The sequence below is a fragment of the Malurus melanocephalus genome, unplaced genomic scaffold (genome assembly GCF_030028575.1).
Source record: "Malurus melanocephalus ecotype Western Australia unplaced genomic scaffold, MMel_1.1 scaffold_10, whole genome shotgun sequence".
In the NCBI taxonomy this organism is placed as follows: Eukaryota; Metazoa; Chordata; class Aves; order Passeriformes; family Maluridae; genus Malurus; species Malurus melanocephalus.
Window position 1 is genome coordinate 2,799,565 of NW_026623242.1, and position 15,641 is coordinate 2,815,205.

Genomic DNA, 15,641 nt, shown 5'->3' on the forward strand with positions numbered 1-15,641 from the left:
ACACAGACACACACACACGCTCGTTGTTCCCCGCCTCGCCGCCGCTCGGGGCGGGCTCGGGGCCGGGGCGGGCGGGGCCACCGGAAGGCGCGAGCCCACGTGTCCCGGCGGGGCGGGGCGGGGAGGTGGCGGCGGGCCCGGCCGGTGCGCGGGCGGCCGCCGGGCTGCCTCAGCCATGGGCTGGCTGCCGGCGCAGGGCCGGCTGGCCGCGGGGCTGCTGGTCAATCTGGCCGCCTCCATCTGCATCGTCTTCCTGAACAAGTGGCTGTACGTGCGGCTGGGCTTCCCCAACCTCAGCCTCACCCTGGTGCACTTCGCCATCACCTGGCTCGGCCTCTACCTGTGCCAGGCGCTCGGCGCCTTCTCCCCCAAGAGCCTCCAGCCCGCGCAGGTGCTGCCGCTGGCCCTCAGCTTCTGCGGCTTCGTCGTCTTCACCAACCTTTCCCTGCAAAGCAACACCATCGGTACCTACCAGCTGGCCAAGGCCATGACCACGCCGGTCATCGTGGTCATCCAGAGCGTGGCTTACGGCAAGACCTTCCCTCTGCGGATCAAGCTGACCCTGGTGAGGAGGCGGCGGCGCTGAGGGGAGCGGGGTGGGGCGGCGCTGAGGGCAGCGACCCTGCCTAAAACCCCCGTGTCCACCTCCACAGGTCCCCATCACGCTTGGTGTTTTCCTCAACTCCTACTACGACGTGAAGTTCAACGTCCTGGGGATGGCGTTTGCCACCCTGGGAGTCCTGGTGACCTCCCTCTACCAAGTGGTGGGTAACGGGGCGAGGGGGGAGCGTTGGGTTGGTTGGGCTTCAAAATGCTGCCCCTTGGTTTGATCGCCTTTAAGGAGCACCCAGCCTTCCAGGAAACCCCCCGTGCTCCGTTATTTGCTTTCTAAAACGCCACCAAATTATGATAATCCACCATAAGCCCTGATAAATTAACGAATTGATCGTCCTGGCTGCTAAAAACTGGGGTGTCATCTTTAACGTGAGCRTTATTTTCAAGGGACAAAGATTGCTTAAGCAGTAAAATTCCTTTTTTTTTCTAGAGGGAACAGATGTTCTACTTGCTGAAGCAAGTGCCTTTCTTTTGAGCTTTTTCCCTGGAAAGGATGTCTTATAGTCCTTCAATCCCGTGGTTTATCAGCACATTTTRTCAGCATCCTTCTTCAATTTTGGCTATACACCTCTAAGGTGGTTTTGTAGAGGGACGATTAATACATAAACACACAAAACAACCTTTCTCGATGGTTATGATTGAAAAGAGATATGTTCAAGGAGTGCCTCAGCCCTTTCTGCTTAAAATTGTACTAATAGCTCATCAAGTTTGTTATTGACCATGACTGTAAGAGCTTCCTAAATTAGAAACCCCTGACATGCTGATGTGATAGATTTAAAAGTTAATTTCTTTCACAGTATGAGGTGTACTGCGCCTCCAAAAGAAGTGAGGCTCTTTTACCCGTAGTGTGTAAGATTATAAATAATGGTCTCTTCTGTTTTGGGGCAGGAGGAAAGGGATGCTGCGTAATAACATTAAGTGATAATGTATGTACTGGAGAAATAATAGTGCAAAATTATATAAGTAAAAAACCTTAGCAAGTTTATATCCTGGAATCCAWKTCACCAGTTAATGTGATTTATGAAGTATTAAACGTCATTCTTCAGCATGATATAAATAAATACCTTTTTGGCTGTAACATCTATCTTCACAGCCACAGATGAGTTTATTTCTGGAAGTATGCTACCTTGAAAATTGATGTTAGAGTCCATTATAATCAATATTGAAATCATATCCTTTAAATCCAGAAGAAAATGGCAAAAGACAAACATGTACTGGTTTGTTAGCTTGTATGTACAGAAAAATGAGAAGGAAGGAACAGAATCTGATCCCTACTTGGGCAAGGATCTCAGCTCCAACACAGACAGGATCTGGGATTTGTGTTGAGAATAAAAGAGAGCTGGTGTTTTCTTCCCAGCTCTGCTACTTTTTTGTTCTTCCTGAAAGTACAATACTTTACCCCCAAGCTATGGGTGAAGGGAAGTTTAGCCACTCTTTTCACTGCCCCTGCATACTTTTCCTCTCATGGCTTTTTCACTTGAAAGAGACAAACACATGGGGCCTCCAGTGAGGCAAAGGTAATGTTCAGCAGTCTAATTAGTATTGTCCACATGAGACTSCCTCTGTGTTAGTAGCCAGTTTGCTTTTGTTAAGGTTTTTCAATTTACAGGTTTTTCCTCATGTTTAACAGCTTTCTGTTTTGGTTTTAGTGGGTAGGTGCTAAGCAGCATGAGTTGCAGGTAAACTCCATGCAGTTGCTGTACTATCAGGCACCAATGTCCTCAGCTATGTTGTTGTTCATCATACCCTTCTTCGAGCCAGTCTTTGGAGAAGGGGGAATATTCGGGCCCTGGACACTTTCTGCTGTGGTAAGGCTTTTGTTGACTTTATTGAAATACTTATCACTGATATAAATTTGTGACAGATTTTTGTACAGCTGTTGACTGTGGTGAGATGAGAGGGGCACATGCAGGAGAAAAAGCCCCTTGTTGAGTCTAYCCCACTTCCTCTGAAGGGAGCAAATCTGTCAGTTTATTTATGTCCTTATTCTTGTTTCTGTTTAGAGGGCATCTGAACAAGAAGAGAATTATCAAAATCCAGAAGCTTCTCCTAGTGTATTGAGTGCTCTAGTTCTAGCTCTTACTGTCCACTCAGAGAAAGAGACTCTCAACTCCTCTTCTGAAAGAATTTCAACACTGGTTGTTCTCTAGAATTAGTACTTTATTTTTCCCAAGAAGACTAATTTCTCTCCATACCTTTCTGTCCAAAAAAGAGCCAGTGGCATATTCTTACTTCTGCTGATTGTGCCCCTCAGTGGTGGGTGCTTTGTTGTAGCACTGTAGTTTACTAATGGGATAACAAGTATTCACAGTAATAAAATCAGGTATTTTTCTAAAAAAGTTTTTATTGTGACTATAAATAAGACTTTATCTCAAGGTTAAAGAATATAACCTCTATGTGAATGAGTATCCAGATTTTCCAAATCACTCTGAAACATTCACCAAGAGTAAAGGAGAAAAGGCCTGTCTTTCTRTTAGTGTGTATTTATGGACATCATCCTGCTTATACACATCACCAKTGTCTGTACTGATTTGAAGCTGTTTCTATTTTTGTTTTCCATATGTTTTTYTTGCCTGATATTTTGCATTTGAAAGTGAATGAAACTAAATAAATAACCTGGAATGTATCTCAAATAGCCAAAGGCAAGTCAGATTACTGACTGTGTCTGTTAACCCACAGATAATGGTACTGCTGTCTGGAATAATAGCCTTTATGGTAAACTTGTCCATTTACTGGATCATTGGAAATACATCACCTGTCACGTATCCTTTGTAAGATTTGTCATTTCTCCTGTTTCTAGATTAATTACGTTGGAATTCGTTTGGGCTGATTTCTGTGGGAAAATTGTTTGATAACCTTCTGGTTTATCTTAAATGATGAAGCTGGAAAAGTGTATTTGTGCTTTAGAGTATTTTGTTTCTTTGTTTGGGATTTGTAATGGCTGTTCACTTGCTGAGCTTCATACCTTCAAGGAACATTAACTCGTGCTTTGGCTGCCTTGAGGGAGTGTTGGCATGTCCATCAGACTGGAGGGTACAGTGGGTGAAAGGCTTTAGGTGGAGGTTAATACAGCTGCAGAGATGGGGAAAGGTGTATATGTTGGAGTCAACACAGTGTACCATTCCATGCTTTGGATGGGACTAACGAAAATTCAAAAGGTTTCTTTTTACAAAAAATAATACTGGTATTGACTATTATCCTTAACAGATGTCTAGGTATAACATGTTTGGACATTTCAAGTTCTGCATCACTCTCCTGGGAGGGTGCCTCTTATTTAAGGATCCATTGTCTGTTAACCAAGGCCTTGGCATTCTGTGCACATTGTTCGGSATTTTAGCCTATACCCACTTCAAGCTTAGTGAGCAGGAAAGCAGTAAGAGTARATTAGTCCAGCGTCCGTAGAGCAAGAGTTTCTGAAGACTGTTGTGAAGGAAAACAAGTATTTAAATATGCATTGATTTTAGAATGCACAAAATTGCATCATCCATTTAGATCTATGGTTTTAGTTTAACTGCCAGRATTGTTATTCTGTAACTAAACCAAACGAACTGAAGGATGTAAAATGCTGGGGTKTTGCCATCTCAGTCAGTCCTATCATTTTCATTGTATTAAAATGCTAACTTAAAAGAGAAAAAGACACACTTCAAATTGCTGTGGAAATTGTACTGGAGTAATTATTTTTTTTTGCATACCAAATGAGATCATGATGGTTACAGTTATAATGCAGAGTGAGAGAAAGAAAAAGAATCCCGTCTCTGTGATCAAGCCAGTATTGCTGTTGTGAAGAAACTTGGAGGCACTTTTATGCAGATGTTCTGGTATGTAGTGATGCTTCTTCATTTTTGTCTGATGAACAATGAAGAGGAAAACATACTTTATCCAGTCATTTTAAAAAAAGGCTGCCAGACTCATTTCTATTTCTTGTATGTGCTTTCTTATCTATATTTGGCTTCAACACAGGGATAGACTTTTAGATGAAGAAAGTAGATAAAATTACAGGTGAAGGGGAAAGCAGAAAACATGAAGCCACAGGCCAAGCTGTGGAAAAGTAGGAAGTTAGATTTAAACAGTTAACCTTATTTTTTTTCTTTTAATTTGTCAGGACATTAATGAAGTAATTTATGTTTTGAAAAAAATTGTTTATAATTTTCTCTGTGCCAAAACCAAGACTTTACTTGCGATTTTGTAAATATTTGTGAGCCTAATAAAATCTCTGGTTTTGTGGTAGTAACCAGATGTTTTGCAGCCGYTGCACACAGACACCCATGCTAAATAATATTTCGGAAAAGGCTTCGGAAAGGTCACCATCTAATTTAATGGGTGTGAACATTGCCCAGTTCTCTCTCTTGCCTTCAGCACCACCTTCCTGGTTCTCACGCCTTTCCCCAGCAGTTACCTTGGGTGGGATCTGCAGGTTTGTCTGTTGTCATTTTCTTAGRGGAGAGGCCCAGGGGCTGTCTGGGTGAGGCAGCATTTCCTCAACACACACTCCTGGGAAATGTATCTGAATGACTAAAGAGTGCAAGGTGGGGCCTGCTTCTGCTCTAATTCAAAAATGCTTTTTTTACTTTATGACGGTATCAGGCACTTATTTTGACAACGTGGATGGAAGAAGTTCAATGCTGTTCTAGTTAAAAAAAGGAAAGAAAAAATAACTGCTTTCCGTGAATCTGGTGAGAACATATGTTCGCTAGATTTGCAGGGTTAGAATTTAATTGCAGTATCTTAATCCTTACRTGTTGGGGTTTGTTTGTCTTCAACTACCTCTTATCAGATTTAGAGAGGGGAATTGTGTGCACAAAACCAAGTATTTTAGTTTTGCAGCCACTGACAGAAATAATATTTACTTTCTTTAAGTTTTTTACAATAGAGGTAAGAAATCTTTGTGTTGGAAACAATACAACTTTTCTCAAGCTTGTAAATTACATATTCTGTTATAGAGTTCTTGATTTAAGAAAAAGTTATTCCTCTATGTAATGTAAGTTTACATTGTAACATTCTGTATAAATTTCAGAGTTACAAATACCTGAATAATTTCACATCTTTACCAACTGTTTCTTGGACATCATACTGGTCCAAGGATAATTTTTTAATGCATTTTATTGATCTGTATAATTAGTTTAAAAATATAGCCTGGAATACTGAAAGATGTGTTCAGATGGTCAAGCTCTGGATGCATATCCTTTAGTATGTACACTGAGAAAGCCATTTGCATTTATTTGTGCTGTGCACAAGTTCTTCTGACAGGTAGATAGACTGCAAAAARCAGCTAGGAAACAACTGGATTATATGCCTGTATGACAAAAATATTTGAGATGAGATGGATGTAAATATATATATAAAATGTTAGAATGAACTGAATAACCACGCCTGGAAGTACAAAAGTCTCCTTAAGGAAAGGAGCAGATTTGCAAGAGACAGTTAACAACATTATTTAAAAAGWACATTATAAATACAATCTGATGCTGGAAGGTGCGTGTGTGGGAGTCACTTAAGTGATGTGATTTTTTTTTTTTTTAATGCATTCAAGAATTCTCTTGATATTTACTTGTGTATCTAATAAATAAAGTATCTTGAACTTTGTCATATGGTTCAAAATATTAAATCCAGGAGGCTTRTGTAATTGTGGGTTAAACAGATCTTTGTATGTATTATTTCTTTGGATACCATGTGTAGGATGGGAATAAATTTTTAATCACTTGTCTGATACCTGCTTATTGCAGAAGAGAGAAGTTTTTCTTGTCTTTTTTCATCTTCTGTTTGAATTGCATACACTTGAAGGGTCTAGGTGTGTGTAAGACAAAATGGTGCCACATGGATTTCTCTGTGTATGAATATGGCATGGAGCTTCAACATTTTGGACTCATGGCACAAATGAGGGAAACTTTAAATCCTAATGTAAAACTGGAGTCTTATAAAAGTTACTGATACTTACTTGCTTTTTCTAGGTTTTACTACATCATTTGGATGTGTTTTCCTGCTAACTATGTGTATTTCATTTTTGGCTTTCCTGAAGGAGAAATCAGAGAGTTGCCATCTTCAGCAATGTATGTTCATCAGCCTATGTGTGATGTTGCAATGGAAGCCATACCATACATGCCCTGGTTTTTGCTTTCTGCTTTTCATTTTACTTTATATTCTGTATATGACTGAACAGTGGTAACAGGATAGGCTTTGGTCCTTTTTTGCCATGCAGTGCTTTCCTGCTGTATTATTATTCTTTACGTTAAAAAGCTACCATTGATGTAGTTCAAATGGAAATGCTACTGTATATACCAAGGTGGCCTTTAAAAATGAGAGCAGTTGATTCTGATCAAAATGTGAGTGACTAAATGTAAGTTATCTAGCCTTGTCCCCAAAACCGCTTTAGAACAACATGCACAAGACTTGGAAGCAATAGGAAGTATATCCTAATTTAAGGGATACTCAGTGTAAAGCTTTGTGTTGCCTTCAACTTTGGTAACTCGGCACTTCTTTGACAGATTTTGCATCAGGTTTTGTACAACTTGCTAAGTTCTTGCAGGCTCTGGGGCAGAGTGCCAGAAGAGTTTTCCTGTTGATGGGTGAACAGCTGCTCTCTCAGGCTTGAGGCTGAAGGAGAGTGGTTTGCTGCTGTTACATGTATGAAAAGGAGGTTTGTCTGGCAGGAAGTCTACAGTGTTCAGGACAGAACTGCAATTCAGCAGGACTGTATCCTCTCTCTGTCTCATTTCATGAAATGAATGCCCAGCGATGGCCTGGAGCTAAAGCAACATTAAAACTTTGTTTAGACTACCCATAGTATTTTATTAAACTTCTAAAAAGATATTAGTGGTAGTTGATGCTGGTTAAATATTAAGGTTAAAGTCTCATTTTTATAATACCTCATTATGTTTGAGTTTCAGAAGTAAATTACAACATTTTGGAATGGAGCTAATGTCTAACCTATGTCTATTTCATAGCTGGCTGTATGTATCAATATAGTTGGGCTGCTGAGGAGGGGCCCACATTTGACCAATACTAGACACTGGCAAACTGTTAAGGTATTTACCAGTGACTAAGAAACATCTGGTTTTTAAATTCATCAATGTACTTGGGAAAAGAAAAAGGCTTACTGGTTGGTGGGAGTTTTTTAACTTCCTGATTTTTATGTTCCTGCTTTTGCAGGCTTGCAGGTTAAGGAAATTCAAAGAGCAGAGCTTAGTGTCCCTCATATCAGCTTTCATGCTAAGATTTTTCTCCCAAGATGTCTATTTTGCTCCCAGTTACATAGTTTATGTCTTACCTGGATTTTAAAAGAAACAGAATTTGGATTAAAAACATGGAGGTGGTTGCTTGCGTTTTACATCCTTTTCCTCTTAAAAATTTATTTTAGCCTTTCAAAACCCACCTTCCCTGTTCAATGAGAAAACAAAAATTTATTTTTAATAAATGAATGGCAACTATATATATAGTGAAGATATGTTTTGGGTTTTTTAGAAAAGAACTTTCTAATTTTGAAGATGCAGTTCTTTGTTTTTCTACTGTTACAGTCAGGCAGATGCAAAGAAGCACCAGCTTTTCTGCTTCAAATTCAGTCTCTTGCTGCAGGTGCTCTCCCTCTGATCACAGTCTCAGCCTTCCCTTTGWCAGCTCAGTTGTTGCAAAGATGATTGGGATGTCAGTTGCAGAGGGTTAAGAACACAAAGGAAAAAACTGTCAGCAGGAGCTGGTATAATCTTGGGTAATGAGAAATCCTACTGTAAGACAGAGACATCTTACCAAAAAGGCCTGTGCTAAGCAGCAGGGAGAGGTGTGAGTTTGTCTTCCAGCAGGTATTGCAAAGAATGCAAGAGATAAATTGTTTGCATTCTTACTGTGCTGTAGTAGTTGACAAATCTAGTATAATGTAGTTTTTAATAACATAAAATTGAAAATGTAAATGTCATGCRAAAGAAAAAAATAGCTGGATTCAGACAGTATAAAATCTTTGCCAGGCTTTTTCCACAGCAGTGATTAACCTTCCCTGAGAGAAGGGAGCTATTATTGTTTCTCCCCTGCTCCAGTGGTGCTTGGTGAAGGAGGGTTTGTGTTCCTGAAAGCTGCTCTGCCTTTTTTCAGCTGTATCAGTTGGTCCAATGAAAACATACCGCCTCTCCCTATGGGGCTTGTCTCATTGAATTTGTTTTTTCTTTCCTCGAACTGACTTGGGCTGTTCTCCTGTCTTCCTTATGTGTGTGAAAATATTTGAAAGGTCTAATGGACCTAATGGAGTCTATTCTATGGTTCTGTGACCCCGGGGAGTAGAACATACTCCACTGCCCTGTGTAGCTGCAGTGTCCAGTCAGCTGTAGGGAATCCAGCCAACCCAACCCTAAGGGTCATAGTTATAATCTGAGTACAACAATGACTAAAGAAAGGGAAAATGTGATCTCTTTTCATTGTTCAGTTGTGATGCAGTTTCTAATACTTTCCAATCTTAGTCTGTGTCATTTCTTTATAGTAGGTGCATAAGAAAGCTCTCTTTCCTGTTTCAGTCTGCCCTTTCTGCATAATTATGGTATATTTTATGGAATTCTGKAATTGAGACAGAAGTTGTACCACTGCTCACATAAATACATTGACCTCACCCACTGTTGCTGTTTTACATAGGGACCCTTGTCTCTTGTCCAATCCAGAAAAAAAGTTATTTGCTTAACATACAGGAGGAGCCAGGTTAACCTGAATTAAGAGGTAGTTTGTCAGCTCAGGAGTTGCACATACCTTCCCAGCTGCACTCACTCAGTATCTAACAGGGACAATGGGCTGCCTTTATCATGGATAGGCAGGAACAGACATGGGCAGATTAAACAAAATGTAATTAAAGTAAATTATGTATTTAGAAGCAAGTAGTGGGAACAATCCAAAGGCTGCTTGGAGGATTGGCATCACAAAGATATTTTCTGGTCTGTTTGTGGCTTCACTGGAACATGAATACAAGCCATTCATTTGAAGGCACATGGTTATATTCAGGAGCTCCAAGAAGTCCAGCATGGCTGTGTGCGTAACACACACATGCAGGATGCACATGCAGGCTAAGCAGTGTGTTAGAAAAGAGCAGGATTATTTTTAGAACGATAAACGGCTGTGTCTCATCCAGGAAATGCAGGGAGGAGATTTCTGGTTGAAGCAGAGCATAAGAACATAATTTTTAATGGCCTTGGCACAAAAGACTCGTGGTTTTTTACTTTCTTACTAAGCAGAGACTGAGAAGSAAACTTGTTTAAAGGAGCTGTGTTCTGAAGCACCATAGAATAGAGGTGGTTGTGATTAAAGAAAAAGAAAGTCCAGTTAGGCAGCTCACTAATAGGGCCAGATTTGTCAGTGTGAACTTCTTCCCTTTCAATAGAACTTAAAAGAAAATGGCACTGGCTCAGCTTTCCAGAAAGGAAGCTGCGTAATTTACAAGTTTGATATTTTTTTTTGCCCCCAACTAAATTAGGTATGCTACTCAACCAAGAAACTGAGTCCTTGTTCTGTTTCCTATTCTGCCCATGATGTTTTTAATCCTCCTTACTCTCTGGGGAAAAGAAGCCATTTGCACACTTTATTTTCTAACTAGAGTGACTGAATGGGTTTTGTTTTACAATGCACAAAAGTTGTGTATTAAAAACCTCGATTAAGATCTTAATTGGGTTTCTGTCTTTGAGCTGAATGGAAAAAAGCTTCTCCAGCTGCTATTATACAGCATCAGCTGTTGTGAAATAGATGCTTCTCTCCTGGGAGTCCAAAGCAATGTTAAGGTCTTGTGGGATCCAAAGTGGTTTGCTTGTTAAATGCATTTCTTGTGGTGGTTAGTCAAAAACTGGTTTCCTATTTGTTAATCCAGTTGAGAGAAGAAACTGACAGTGGTGATCATATGCCCTCCAGGAAATTATGATACATTTCTGAAATCACACGATCTTGCTTTTCTGCATGTTAAGGTGGTTCTTCTGATCAGCATTAACAATGTACTAATGTGTTTTGGCTAGTATCATCCACCAGACACACTTTTTCAACTTTTTTTCAAGCACAATTTGCATAAGACTGATGTACAATAAAAAAAAAATTAAAAAGGGGATAGAGATGCAGTAGGTTTATTTTCCAAACAAAGCATAAGCAAAACTTTTTCCACAAAGCATATTTCAGTTCAGGAATAGCTTTGTCTTTATTGGGATGGACATGCAAACCTTAATTCTATTCCCCTAAGCCTACAGTCTGAACGAGTTCCAGCTGACAGCAGTGTGCATGGACACGTGGGAGGCTGGCGCTGAACTGGGATTGCTGAGCACCTGCACCAAGCTAGTTTTATAGAAATAGAACCAGCTGTACTTGGGTGTCATTCAAACCTCATCTTGGATGCTGAAGACAGAAATTTTAATTTGAGAAACTAGCAGATGTAGTTGAAGGCATGTTCTTAGCCCACATGATATGAGATTGCAGCATCAGTGCAATGTCATGTTCCTGGTTAAAGGCACAAGTCCCGTTTCTCCCCACGGATCCAGCCTGGGCATTTGCTTCTGTCCCCTGATCTGTCTGAATCGGGAAATTTTTATGGCCACCTACTAGGCAGAATAGCCACGTCTGGCTACAGAGCAAGTCGATGCCTTCCTGTGAAGGCAGGCAAGTTTCCGTGCTGGGACAAGGGATAAGAGTGACACCACACGGCTGGAAACAGAATCGGGGCGGGGCGGGGCGGGAGCGGCCTCTTTCCTCAGTCCGGATGTAACGTCTGTAAGCCCCGAGTCAGAAGACAGATTTTGAARGAGAAAGCGTCACATATAAACCAAGTGGTGAGAAAACGCTATTTTCATGTCCAGCTACCAGCCTCTCAGGCAGAAGYCCTCTAAGGGCTTCTCAAGCACTCAACATATTTATGAGCCTATAAGTGGTCTTCAAGTCTTTGAGAGACTGCCCCTGAGCTTCAGTAGCTTGCTTCCTGCCTCTGCAGCCTCCTGTGGATTGGCAACTCTATTCCTATTGCCCCTGTATAAAGGGAAGATCTTTGCAGTGTAAATTCTATGTTGGTTCTATTTTTCAGTGTGCTTCATTTAGCTGACCCAGTCTGTGCTATATCAGTTGTTTCTGTTTCTGTGAAGAAGCTTTACTCATCTGATAGCCTATCATAATTCTCTGGGTRTCACACAAGTCACTGGGATATTATTTTTAAAGCCTGGTTTATTTTCTAATCAGTTACTTGTCCCTAAGCAGGCCAGGATTTAAATGCCTTAAGTGTTCTCAGTGTTTTCCTTGAGTGTAAAAGTAACACAAGCAAGGCCCCCCATCATCGGAGTTTCCTTTAAAAAATGGGTGCAAATCAGTGTATGCAAAGATGTCTGAGGAAATTACTTTGTGATGTCCTTATTGGCTAATGAGCTTTAAAACTGGGGTGCTAGGAATGATTGAGATGAAGAAAAACTTACATAAAGACTTTGCTGCAAAAGTGGTTTGGCAGGACTGGATTGTAGTAGAGGAAGCCAGAGACACTGGGCTCTAAAGAGGGGTTGCTTGTRTTGGAAACTGGAACCAGAATCTAGTGAAAATGGAGAGCTGATATGCACATATAAAACAYAGATAAAACCATACAGTTTTCTTAGTTTTAGTGCAGTTATCATTTTGGTCTCGTGTAAATAATTGTGTGGCTGCATGAACCAAAAGTACTCAGTCTGTGTGCGGAGGTTGCCAGTGGTGTGTAACAGTACTGCACCCCAGCTACTTCAGGATTCTGCTTTTCCAGARACAATTGTCCTTTTCCTGTCTTTTCCTTTGTGTTAGCAAAGAGGAATGTATGCCTATGCTGTGGTCTCCCTTGGATACAATCCTTTGTCAGTTTAACATGCCAGACTGAGAACTGAGATGCGGGTAGTGATCCTGTCACCGAGACTGTGGGGAATAACTCTCTAAAAACTTMTTTTCAGTGTTAGAGAATCAAGACAGCACTTTATTCTGCCCAGGATGTTCTTTTGGCCRGGATGTGCAATAGAAATTATGTCATCAACCCATGCCCGTTGTTCAGTAAAAATCATYCCATCGCACATGGTTCTTCACGAGACTTTTCACATTTTTATAAAGGCAAATCCCAAAGAAATTCACTGGTCTTAAATTACACAATTCTTAGTATTCRACCTCCTATTGATTATTGGCCTCTTCACCTTCGATGCTAATTTGATCCTCATTCTTCGGTTCTCTTAGCGATCTTTTTTTCTGATCAGGTGTCTCTGACTGCACTGAGGGAGGGTGTGTGTGTGTTTAATGCTCATTAATGTTCRCTTATGTCCTGTGTATCTTCTGGCTACTCTCAGTCTGTAGATGTTAAGCTTATCAGACTTCACCCGATGAACAGTCTTTTGAAGAGAAACTTCAATTCCCCTCCCTCTGGGCAAAGGTGAACAAACCCCTGACTAAAATTACTTTTAAAATGTTTAAAATTGTATCATTTCCAAAAATCCCTCCAACTTAAATTGTATTGCAAAGGCAATAACTTTAGCTCACGAAGTTCCAACAACAGCAGATAGGAGTGATGTCTTGTGTTGAAGCAACTTGTTAGAGCTTCATGATATCTGCACTAATGGAATGCAAAATACACAGCTGAGACATGCTTTCTAGAGATTTCAAGATGTATATTTTCAAATCAGCTTTCACAGAAAAGAACACGTTCAGTCTGAAGTACAGAGCAAACAAGTTACAAAACACAACGACCTGCAAATTGCCACCAGCAGTGTCTTCTTTGGTAGTATCAACACAACTCATCTTTCAAACCTTTCGGCTCCTTTGCAATACAGGAAAAAATGGTTTGGGGTAGCTAAAGTAATTAACAGTGATTATACATGCACTCTGCTTCCCCCTAAGTAACACCTGAGGGAAACTTTTGGGAATATGGTCCCAGTTCTAACTGGTTGATCAACTCAGGTGACTGATACCAGAGATAACATTCAAGGTGTGGTTAGATAATAAGAGAAACACCACGGAATGGCTCCTTGCCTTCAGGAGTTATCTCCCCATTTCCATCTCCAATTCTTCTCTGTGTGTTCCTGTGCTTTCTAGATGATGTCTTATGTATTCTTGATAAAGCAAGCTGATATACTAGCAGCAAATACTAGTAAATATCCTGCTGTTGAATCAGCTAAGTCTGTGGTCAAAGGAGCCAAAGTGAGTTCAAAGAAATACTTGGCTGGGAATGCACAGCTTCTGGCAAGGCCATTGTTTCAACTGGGCATTAGATGGCTCAGGACATTCTTTCAGTGAGGTATTTAATGGGTAAAGCGGCATCACCAAACASTGAGGCTGATGCAATCCAACACCACACTTCTTCAAAAAAGGTCTCATGATCAGCTTGCAGCCATAAGTGAGGAAAGAGGAGAATGGAACACCTCTCTCGCAGTGATGTGCTCTGAAATCAGCAAWGTTTAATGTAAGCTGCCTCCAGTAATGCTGCTGCCTCAGCTAGCTGAAGCAGATCCCATATTTTCCCTKCCTCCCCGTCTGCTGCCATTCCAGCGATGTCCTGGGCCAGCTGCTGTGTAGCTACTCAGGACTACCTCAGGGAACTGATCTACAGAAAGAAAGGATGCATTATTTCTGAGGTGTGCCAGGTCACTTTATCCATTTTATACCACAGATGCACAAATAACAGAAGGGGCAGCAAGAGGTTGGAAGAAATGGATGGGAAGAGATCTCTCTGCAATAACAGGCTACCAACCCCTTTACAAAGGGATGCATGCTGAGCCTTCATTATCTTGCCACTTGCCACTAGTGGTACATTTCTTTGAGCAGAGCAGGTAATATGGCTGATTAAGGATGAGGGAGAGGATAAGACAGGCCCAAGCCAACGAATCTCTGTAGCCCTACCTATTCCCCATCCAGTAAGAATGAGGAAATTATATATTGTGGCATCCACTGCATTGAATGAGTTAAAGATCAGGATTGGCAATTATCTGCCAAAAAGGATGGTCTTTATTCTACCAGACTCTCTTCAGTAGATATGGGGGAAGACAAGTGGTTTTGAGAATCTTTTTGAAACTGTATTTTGCCATGAAAACCAGATCTGTGCTCTCAAATGTCCCACTGCAGTGCATTTCAGGCTGTTTRTATGAGGCTTGTTTTGCCTCAAGGAAACTGGAAACTGGAGGAAACTGGAGCCTGTCCTCTGGCAGCAAAGGCATGGTGCAGCAGTATCTTACAATCCCACAAGAATGGATTTGGGATTTTTACCCTGTGAGTAGCACTATATGGTATATTTCTGTCAAGGTATTCTACTCTCTGGCCTTGGCTCATACCTGAACAACATGTTGCTAAGATAAAAAAGGTAGGTCAGAAGTCAAAGGCCAGTGCCTGCATATCTCTCTAGGTACACAAACAAACACAGAAGAAATTGCCAAATTATTTTTAAACGACAGAGGTGATTTAAACTAAGATGCTAGGATGGATATTGCAAAACCAGCTGAACAAAGGAATACTGAAAAGTCCATGCATTTGCCTTTTGTGGAGACAAAATATAACTGAGACATAATACTTCAGTGGAACCAAGCAAAGCAGAGGACAGCATTTTGCATGGGTTCATCATCTGCAGTCAGAGCTTAGTTTGTGTCCTGCTTTTCGAGTGGCATCAGTGGGTTTGTGCAACTTCTGTGCATTAAATCTGWGAGGCTTTTTTGTGTACCGTAGGTGGAGAAAACCCTTTTCTGCACCAGATGGCGCAACCACCAGCAAACCTCCTCTGCCAAATCTCCTTCCGAGGCCAGCGCGGGGGGGGGAGGGGGAGGGGGGGCGTGGGTCTGAGTCCCAACGCTCGGAAACTGCAGTGTTGTCTGTCACACCGGCTAATGGAGGGCAGATGGCAGAAAAACAGGTTTAGTGGCACACACAGCCTTCAAAAATTCATATACCATTTGGCTTAATAGTTCCTCTTACTCTCTTCAAATACTGCCTTCCTGATAAAGACTCTGGAGGTTATCCTGGTCTCTACTCCTCACTGGTGCTTAGACAGAAGTTTCAATTTGTAAGGCAGCTGGGGTAGGGGATTTCCCTTAATTTTCCTGCTTCATATTTAG

The 15,641-nt window shown here is 41.1% G+C and overlaps 1 protein-coding gene across 2 annotated transcripts; it reads left to right on the forward strand.

The window, feature by feature from the left end:
• Window positions 1-126: 126 nt before the first annotated feature.
• Window positions 127-6,340, forward strand: SLC35E3 (solute carrier family 35 member E3). Of its 2 annotated transcripts, XM_057377475.1 has the most exons (5): window positions 127-565; window positions 654-764; window positions 2,265-2,423; window positions 3,295-3,377; window positions 3,831-6,340. In XM_057377475.1, the coding sequence occupies exons 1-5, from the start codon at window positions 176-178 to the stop codon at window positions 4,015-4,017; spliced, it is 930 nt and encodes a 309-aa protein (XP_057233458.1). In that variant the 5' UTR covers window positions 127-175; the 3' UTR covers window positions 4,018-6,340. The 2 variants fall into 2 exon arrangements, with proteins under 2 accessions (XP_057233458.1, XP_057233468.1); XM_057377485.1 differs by lacking the exons at window positions 3,295-3,377; window positions 3,831-6,340 and adding an exon at window positions 2,619-3,288.
• Window positions 6,341-15,641: the final 9,301 nt, after the last annotated feature.